The sequence below is a fragment of the Kogia breviceps genome, chromosome X (genome assembly GCF_026419965.1).
Source record: "Kogia breviceps isolate mKogBre1 chromosome X, mKogBre1 haplotype 1, whole genome shotgun sequence".
NCBI classification, from domain to species: domain Eukaryota; kingdom Metazoa; phylum Chordata; class Mammalia; order Artiodactyla; family Physeteridae; genus Kogia; species Kogia breviceps.
In genome coordinates, this window is record NC_081330.1 from 112,662,277 (window position 1) to 112,672,529 (window position 10,253).

At 41.4% G+C, this 10,253-nt stretch overlaps 1 protein-coding gene and 1 non-coding gene across 2 annotated transcripts; one reads left to right on the plus strand and one right to left on the minus strand.

Moving 5' to 3' along the window:
- Positions 1–252: 252 nt before the first annotated feature.
- LOC131749056 (U8 small nucleolar RNA) lies at positions 253–389 on the plus strand. Its single transcript, XR_009333171.1, has one exon. It is a non-coding gene; the product is annotated as a U8 small nucleolar RNA (small nucleolar RNA).
- Positions 390–5,459: 5,070 nt separating this feature from the next.
- LOC131748516 (melanoma-associated antigen B18-like) lies at positions 5,460–6,491 on the minus strand. The gene has a single exon (XM_059050646.1). The coding sequence runs from the start codon at positions 6,489–6,491 to the stop codon at positions 5,460–5,462; it is 1,032 nt and encodes a 343-aa protein (XP_058906629.1).
- Positions 6,492–10,253: the final 3,762 nt, after the last annotated feature.

Genomic DNA, 10,253 nt, shown 5'->3' on the forward strand with positions numbered 1-10,253 from the left:
AATCTGAAAGACTGTAAATTGATATGGCATCTTTGGAACAGAAGTTCAGCAATATTTGTAAAAAATTTCAGTCTTAACACTCTGCTCACTTTAATCAAGTTTGCACTTTGCTATGTCTTTCCTGTGAGAAAGCATGCACATTTGTCTAAGATTTCATGTTCAAAGATGTTGATTTCAGTCCTATTACTCATAGCAACAAATGGGGAACAATTTTTATGTCCATTAGGAGGAGATTGGTTAATTATCACACAAACATAAGAAGTAGGGTAATCCTTACGTGTCTTTTTCTTGGAAGGCAGTTTGGAACATGATGATTGGAGTTCTCATGATATATGATTAACATCTGTGCATAATCAAGACTTGTAACACCCTGATTGCTCCTTTCTTAATCTTCCTGAAGATCTTTCCTTCGAATGGCCAAAAGGTACGAAAAGATGTTCAACATCACTAATTGTCAAGAAAATGAAAATCAAAACCACAGTGACATATCACTTCACAACAGTTAGGAAGGTTATAATTTTTAAAAAGCATAATTAAGTGTTGGCTAGCATGTGAAGAAATCAAACCCTTGTACACTGTTGGTGGGAATGTAAAATGGTATAGCCACTATAGAAAATAGTATGGAAGTTTCTCAAAAAATTAAAAGTAGAACTATCATATAATCCAGCAATCTCATTTCTGGGTATGTATTCAAAAGAATGGAAATCAGGATCTCTAAGAGATGTCTGCATACTCATGTTCCTTGCAGCACTACTCACAACAGGCAAGATAGGGAAACAACCCAAACGTCCATCAAAGATAAGCGAAGAAAGAAAATGTGATTCGTTCACAAACACACACACACACACACACACGGACGCACACACACAATGGAATATTATTCAGCTTTAAAAGAGGAAATCCTGCCATTTGCAACAATATGATGGACTTGAAGGACATTATGCTAAGTGAAATAAGCCAGTCACAGAAGGAGAAATACTGCATGGTTCTGCTTAAGTGAGGTTCCTAAAATCATTACACTCATAGAAGGAGAGAATCAACTGAGTTACCAGGGGCTGGGGTGAGGGGGAAATGAGGAGCTGTTCAATTTGTATAAAGGTTCAGATACGCAAGATGAATTAGTTCTCAAGATCTGCTGTACAGCATGGTGCCTATAGTTAACAATACTGGAAATTTTTGAAAGAGCATAGATCTCATGTTAAGTGTTTTCACCATGAAAAAAAACCAAAGGGACACGAGGAAACTTTTGGAGGTGATGGATATATCTGTTACGTTGACTGTGGTGATGATTTTACAGGTGTATACATATGTCCAAACTCAGAAAATTGTACATATTAAATATGTGCAGTTTTTTATATCAAATATATCTCAATAAACATTTTTTTTGAGAAAAAGGATCTTAGTTGTTAAATGGGTGTGGTGGATCTTTGTGTGCTGTCATGGAAATATTCTGCATTCATTTTGTTAAGTGACGGGGTCGAGAGGCAGAACAATATGTACGTTGTTAATCATACATGTTAAGTTCAATATATTTTTATAGCACATCTACATACGAAAAAGCCTCAGGTCAGCTTTAAAATGGCACACATCAGTTTGTTAATTGTGGTTGCCTCTGAAGAGGGAGCTGGATTTTGAGGAAAGGGGGAGATTGTAATCTATCTGTAAGAATTTTTTGCAGCAAGAATATATATACTATTACCTTTGTAATTTCAATATTTAAATACATCTAACCACAAAAATAGTAGGTATGTGGGGCTTCCCTGGTGGCACAGTGGTTAAGAATCTGCCTGCCAGTGCAGGGGACACGGGTTTGATCCCTGGTCCAGGAAGATCCCACATGCCTCAGAGCAACTAAGCTCGTGTGCCACAACTGCTGAGCCTGCGCTCTAGAGCCCGCAAGCCACAGCTACTGAGCCTACGCACTGCAACTACTGAAGCCTGCCCGCCTAGAGCCCATGCTCCACAACAAGAGAAGCCACCGCAATGAGAAGCCCGCTCACCACAACGAAGAGTAGTCCCTGCTCACCACAACTAGAGAAAGCCCACATGCAGCAACAAAGACCCAATGCAACCAAAAAATAAATTAAAAAAAAAATTTTTTTAAGTAGGTATGCATTAATCAGATAAAGTAACTGATGCAACAGATAAAACCTGCAGACCCACAATGGCTTAAAGCAACAGAAATTTATCTCTTATACACGTAAAGTCCAATGTGAGTAGGCAGGGACCTCCACTGTCAGATGACCCAGGGATCCAGTCTACTCCCATTGGTGGTTCCACTTCTCAACAAGCGATCATGTTTGCTGCTCAATGGAACAGAAAGCATGGAAGTGGCATACTGGCTTTCAAATTCTTGGCTGGGAGGTGACAAACATTGTTCATATTTCAGTGTCTGCATAGTCACATGAGCCTTCCTATGTACAAGCGAATTGGACTGAACGTGTAGGACACGTTTACAGGTGACATTAGGCACAAGGGAAAACCAGGATTTTCCTCTGGGGCAAGAACTGAGATAAGAGGCGTATGAAGGATGGTGAATTATTTTGATCTTTGTTGTTCAAAGACAGGGTATCTGTCAGGAAACCCCTGACATTTTCCCCCTCTTAGAACGACTATGGGTTCTGAGGAATTCAGCCTCAGTAGATGTTTGTTAGACAGTGAATTCCATCTTCAACTTATGAGGGAGGCTTTCATAAGCTCATTCATTGGTGTATGTGTTCAGTGGCCAGTCTCAAATAACACATTCCTTCAAAATCCTACTGACAATATCTGGGTCATTTACAAAACCCCCCATCTAACTTCAGTTATATCCCAAGAACCAGTATCTTCTGCAAGAAATAAGAGTGTGATCACCAGCTCATTTGGAATATACTCTGAAACTTGTGGGCTGGAATGGGGCTGTGGTAACCAGGTATCTAGACTTCACTGTCAGTGGTTCCACTGGGCGGGATGGGACCGTCACTGTACACGTGCAGAGAGTTGGAATGATTTAATCAAGGGGAAGGCATATGACTCTGGACTGCCTGTATCACAGGAAACAGGGTGCAGGTCCAGAGGTCACAGTGCAGAGCTGATCAGTGTATGAGGTTCTGATTTGGACAGGAGGGCACACTGGGGAAGACCCAGAGGAAACATGCTGTAATTCAGGAAAGTGCTGGTATAGGACTGTGCCAGTATGTGAGCACAGTCACCTGTCAAGGAACCCTGGGGCTAGTGACAGGGGGATACTCAGCATATGAAACCCACAGACAATCCCCAAATTGTGCTTTATTCTCATATTCACCTTCCTTGCCATCAGGATCGCTTTTTGTACTTTGACTAGAGTGTCTTGTTTTTTAATTGTATGTGATACATCTTGGAGTAGAGAGAATAACGGAGAATGAAAAGACAGAAGGTCTGCCTCAGGTTGGAGGAGTGGAAAAGTGTGGGCTCTAGAAAAATTTGGACCAGGGGTCTAGTCCCAGCTCTTTCACTTATCAGCCATGTGAACTCGAGAAAATTACAAGTTCTTCATCTGCAAAGTATGTCTAATCCCTATCTTGTAGGACTGTTGGGATATATGTAATGGATATGAAGCACTCGACAGAGTAAGGTCTTTAATGAATGGCAGTTATCATATGATTTTTTTTTTTTTTTTTTTTTTTTTTTTACTGCAGATGATACCACCCTCCCCTCTGGGAAGATTTATGTTATATTAATCCAAGAGATATCACAGAATATGCAGTTTCCACCAAGTGATCGCATAAAGCTGCTTAGCAGGTAAAACAAAATAAATTCCCCCATTTGAGGATGTTACTTAATTTGTATGTGGGGTTGTCCACCCCAGTTGGATGCAACTCAGAGGTCGTAGAATTTGTGTCAAGGACCAACAGTGTCCCCCCTGGGTGCCTTTCCATCCAAATCACCTGTATTTTTATCCACTTCTTCACGACGTAATATGGAGCCCTCCCTTAGAGTTTGCAAAATTATACTCAAGATAACCTAATTAAAATGCCTTTTTAATGCCTGAGATATGGTTCTCAGTATTCCACCTCAAGAGAGTATCACCTTTATTTCTCTAAATTCCTTGGAGATGCTGTGCATAAAACAACTAGATTGTGCTCTGTGTTCAGCTGCACTTGAACAAGAGCACAGGACACCTTCCATTTCTGCCCGAGGAGGAGCTTTCCCTCTTGTTTATTGATGATACTAAAGTAACTCTTATGAACAGGTTTGCATTCCAAGGTTTTGTCCTCCAACTCTGAGAAACACCGTTTGTATACCTGGCCTCTGCTCACCAGTCCCACAGCCTCATGTAGTATAACACCCAGCTTAAATGAACAGGATATCCCACTCAGAGACTTGTATTTTCCCCAAACCCCCAACTTCTGTTCCCCAGGGAATTTGTACCTTATTGTTTTCACCCTCCCCCTCCCACTTCTCCCAACCCCATCCCTGTCCCATTACCTCCTTACTCCTTCTTACTTGTCCTTTAGGTCTTAAAGGGTATTTCACCATCTTCTCTATATAATTACTGCTCCTTGACTGTACACTTCTAAAGGCAGGGTGTTTTATATCCTAGTTTTACCATTTATAACACAATAATTTTCAAAGAGCAGATGCTCAGTATTTGGAGAATGAATGAGCCAGTGAGCATGAGTTCTAGTTTATAAATGTTTTATTTCTCCTACATTCTTTAATCTAAGCAAATCCAGGTATGTATCTTTTATTTTTACAGAATAACAGACTAAAATGGATAAGGGAAACCAAGAACTGCACATTTTTTAAACTTTTTTTTCTCCTGTATTTTTTTAAACATCTTTATTGGAAGTCTCCTGTAGTTTTTGATCCCAGTAATTTTACTGATAAAATTTTTCACATTTCCAAAGAAATGCCTATTACCATGCCATGTTTTATTGTTTTAGTTCAGTAAATATGAAAGATTTCCCAATTTGTGTTACAAAATAATAAAACTCTTAATCTTAACTCTATTAAGTTAAATCTAATAAATGTGTAACTGAGGTCACTAATAAATTTAGATTCTGAAATTATTATACCTTCTATTAAAGAAACATTTAAAATATAACAAAAGGAAAGAAAGAGAGAAAGGAAGGGAGGGAGGGAAGGGGGAAAGAAAAGAAAAGAGAAGAAAAAGGAAAAGAAAAGAAAAGGAAGAGAAAAGATTAAACTCTAAGTTTACCATATAGAATAGGAACACAAAGAGGATATTACACTGTGTTCCCTATAGACCCACCCTGGCCATCCACAACTTAGAATGTTACTGCTTTTTTTTCCACAAGGAAAACAGTCTTCTCAGACTTCTTCGTTTGAACTATAACCTAAAGAAAAAAGAAAATTCCAAGTTAGCAATACACAACAGGAACTCAGGGATATACCCTTCTCCAGTCCCACCCTGGCCCTCCAGTTTAAGAACACTGACACACCTTTTCAACCAAAAAGTGAAGAACCAGCCTTGAACTTCACTTAGCCTGGGAGGCGTTGCTGGCCGTGGCCCTGGAGCGTGCACTGGCCATGGCAGCGGTACGAGCTCTGGCTGCCATTCTTGCTTGCGCTCTCTCTTCCTCGTCTCTCAAAGCTTCTTCATACCAGGATGGGAAGGCACTGGGCACTGTATCATGAACCTTGGCTAAGAACTCCAGGATTTTCATCTTGCTGACTTCAGCGTGGGCTCTCGGGCCCCACAGGAACTCATAGCGCAGAGGATCGCTGTTGGCCACCTGGCGGTACTCCAGGTACTTTAGCTGCACCAAATCTTCAGTGATGACCTTCTTGGGGTCCCCATAGATGAAGTGCTTCCTTTCAGCATGTACACCCATCATATTCAGCACTTCCCAGATCTCCTCTTCAGGGGCACAGTTGCCCTTCGTGAAGATCACACCCAGCACGATCATCAGGAGCCCGGTCTTGGGCATGTTCTCTTCATCATTCATCGTTCCATTGAGGGTGAGGTCTAGTTTGCTGACGAGGGCATAGCAGTGCCTGGTAGGATCCACTTCCTTCAGATCAAGACCAAAGGCCAGCTCCATGTGCTCAGAGGCTCTCTTGAGGATCTCATTGAAATGATACTTGTACTTTTTGATAACAAACTTCACCATGTCTGCCTTAGTAATTGGCTCTTTGTTTTGATACTTCTGCAGCAGGAACTGCACCAACAAAACCACCTTCATGTATAAAGGATCTCTGCTTGAGTTCTCAGTGCCCTTGGAGGATTTTGAGCTTTCCTTCTTTTGGCTGTTGGTACCTTCATCTGAATTGGTGCATGAAACAGCTGCACTAGCATTGGTGGTTCCCTGAGGTCCCTCAGGCGTGCTAGGTGTCTCAGCAGCAGGCATATTCTGAGGGCTGTCCTCAAAGAGAGGACAGACAGAGGAAGGGGACTCTCCTGCTGCTGCTGTCCCAGTGGCCTGAGCATCCTCCAGACTCTGGGTCTCAGCATGGGCCTGGCGGCGTTTCTCACGGGCACGGAACTTACTCTTCTGACCTCGAGGCATGATGACTCTGGTCAGGGACTGCAGGCAGTTGTTTAATCTGCCAAGGTTGATGAGAGGTCACCGAAGAAGACAGAGGAAGAGATGGTGTGTATAGCCTCAATAGGGACATTCTTCTACCTTGGCTCCAAGAGAAGCTGCCCCTGCTTTTCCCCTTAAGGGTACTGTTTTAGGAACCCACGAGACAGGGGCCGGCAGGGCTCTGTGGACCTCCTCTGTTCTGCAGGAGCTTGTCAACTCAGTTCTAACCCAGGATACGAAACTTGACTCCTGACCAGTCCTTTCACTCCTCCCTCTGCTGACTTGAGGCTACCCCTTCAGACCAAGGATTCCCATCCCACAAATTCTGCAGGCAGAAGTGGAGGGGGGGTTGGGCATAACAGCCACGCTTGAGCCACTCGGGGTCGACAGTGGGGTTGGGGCATGTCGGTACAGGGCGGGGCTCTGTGGGGCCGCTTCAATTCTGGGAGGAGTGTGTCCCTTCAGTTCTAACAAAGATTACTCACCTCGACACCTCTCCAATTCTGGGACTCCTCCGTCTGCTGATACGAGGCCACACCTCTCAGACCAAAACCTCAGGCTCTATAGCTGGTGTGACAGAAGTTAGGGAGACCACTTCCGGCCACACCCATCTGGGCTTCCCAGCGTTATAGCAGAGGTGGGGGTCTGGGGACCTCTCTCTTCTGGGAGGCAGAGGAATCACGCAGAACTCACACCGGGGTCTTACCTGACTCCTGACAGGGCCCAGGACTTCTTCCTCTGCTGAGCTGAGTCAGCTGGCCTCAGACCAAGTTCTCATTTCCCTCAGAACCCCCAGTTGGAAGTAAGGGGGAACCTGAGCCTAGCAGCTGTGTCTGGGGTCTCCCAAGACTGACAGTAGGAGGGCTCTTTGTGGCCTCTTATTTTGGAGTGGGTTCTCCCCTCTGTCACCCTTCAGTGTCTTACCTTGATGCCTTGTAGGTGCTGGGCTACTTCTCTGCTGACACGGCACCAAACCCATCAGGTAAGGCATAAATCTGTAAATAATTTAAGGAGAATTGACATCTGTGCAATATTCTACTCACCATGAATAAATATATGTTGCTGTGTTTGAGGCGTCTTTTACCTAAATCTATCAGTAATTTTTTATATTTGCTTCCGTAAAGATCATGTGCATTTTTGTTAGTTCTCTTTTTAGGTATATTTTGGATATCGCTGCTGTTTTGAATGGTGTATTTTCCATTATATATTCTAATTAGTTATTTATTTTGTGTGATGAGAGTCCTCCTTTTGGTATAGTGATCTTCTACACCAGCTTTCTGAAGTTCCTTATACATTTGAATATTTGGCAGCCAATTTCTTTGGAGTTTTTAATTAGAGGATCGTATTACCTCTTTTCATTATTCATGACTTTTATTTTGGTCTTGCTGTGTATGGCTGTATACTGGCTATGCAGTCCAGTCCAGGTTTGAACAGCAAAGTTGGTACCATAGCTCTGTGTCCTCTTCTGGACTTTATTGAAAATGTTTCCAACATTTCACACTTATATATGTTTGCTATTGATTTAACAATATGGAAATTCCATTCTAATATAAGTTTTCTAAAAGTTATTACCATGAACAGGTGTTGAGTTTTTATCAATTTCTTTACTCCCACACATGATCAAATGCTTTCTCTTCTCTGTTAACATAGTGAATTCCAATACTACTCTTTGTTAGGAAAACTATTCCAGAGGTGACACTGCAATTCTATTAGGAGATACATAATGTCTGTAGTTTCCTTTGTGGTGATGTTGTCAGTCATCGAGGATCATCAGTGTCATCCATTAATCCATTAGAACTGCTGAGTTGTAATTCTCCAATTCTATCACTCCTTCTCAAGATTATTAACTGAAATATATCAATAGGTGGAACCTTCTGTTATCCTCCCTTTTGTTTTCTTGAGGTGAGCCTTATAAGGCCCTATTTTACTGCCTAGAAAGATAGATAAAGCAAGCTGAATCTCTCTTTGTCTAATCAATATCAGAACAGTCTTTCAAAATTGTTTCATATTTTTTATAATTTTAAATAACAAAAAAATCTTGCTTGAGGGCTTCCCTAGTGGTGCAGTGGTTGAGAGTCCACCTGCCGGTGTAGGGACACGGGTTTGTGCCCCAGTCCGGGAAGATCCCACATGCCGCGGAGCGGCTGGGCCCGTGAGCCATGGCCGCTGAGCCTGCGCGTCCAGAGCCTGTGCTCCACAGCGGGAGAGGCCACAACAGTGAGAGGCCCGTGTACCACAAAAAATAATAATAATAATCTTGCTTGAGAACAAAACCAGTTAATAACTGGTTGAATAATTAATCTGTCATTAATTACCATTAATGAGCAGCATTGGAATAATCAATGTTCAGGCCCTAGAATTTATCACATGACATATTATTTGTGCCTACAGATAGTTATAATTTTGGAAGACATAGAAAATTTTCCTATGATTTATTCAAAGCCAGCTTTCTTTGAAAGGATATAGTTTCTCTGTTCTTTCTATATAGCTATCCAGTCATTACGCTAGTTGAGTTTTACTTTTTTCTTTATAAATTCCAATGTGGATATGGCAAGTAATGTAAGTGTTATTACTGTCTTAGTTTATGTATATGTAGACATAAAAGCAAATTGTGGCACTCTGTCCTCTGGGTTCACAAATTTATTCAGTATAGGGTTGTCCTATGGATTTCATTTAAGGACTCCATTAATGTGGTCAATGCAAAAATATCTGATTTGTTTGAATAAATATGCTAATATGTTGCCTCAGTTTATTAAAATAATTTTTCCAACTTCTAATTTCACTTGTTAGTAAATTAAATGTTTAGATTTTTGAATGAATATTTACTTCTTGAGTAGGTAACACTGTTGGTTGTTTCTAAGTTAATAAGCCTGGAAATATAGAATGTTATAGAGCAAAGACACTCAAACTGTGGGTAAGGAGTCTTAGGTTATAAACTAACTGTTAAAACTATTTTAGAGTTCTTTATCTATTATAACCTCCTTCTCCCCCTGTGCTTCTGCCCATCCTGCTTCCTCCTGAATGGTATAATAATGCCTTCTCAAGCAGAAGTCATTTAGAGTGATTCGGCCCCTAATAATAACTTGAGCCTTTCAGTGGCTGAAGACTTTGTTCCCCTTTGCTTTCTGTTTCAGTTGGACTTGAACAAATTGTCCACACTTAAATCCGCTGTGTCCAGTACCATTTCAACCCTTTCAATGGCTACACTGCCAGTGAAGGACTGAATTTCTGAAGGCTTCCTCATCCCCATGCCTCATTCTCTAAAACATCAGCTCCAGCCAGGATAATGATATTAAGGAGGAACAAGACATGTTAGTGATCGAGGCCATTTTAGAGGAATGGATGCACTGTCTTCAATGAGCCCAATACCTGTGACACCATGCTTAGACTGACATAGCCAGGAGTCACTTTGTCAGCTTAAGAGAGCTCTGCTTTTGAATACATAACTTTGCCCCTTGCCAGGCAACCAAAATAACTGAGTAGAGAGTTTATTTAAGAAATAGAAAATGTTAATATGGCCTAGTAAATGGAAGATAAGGAAGTGTCCAAGGGTACATGTTACTGAGTCAGGGCCAGGACTAAGGTGAGGTGAGTGATAAAATAAATAAATTTTCTTTATTTTAAATAATGAAATAAATAAATGTAAATAAATACAAAGTTTTAAATAACGACAGGATCTGACCCTGCACTTGTATGATGCTGAGAGTGAGTGCCTCACTTGTTTAACCCTATTTTTAGCCAGTG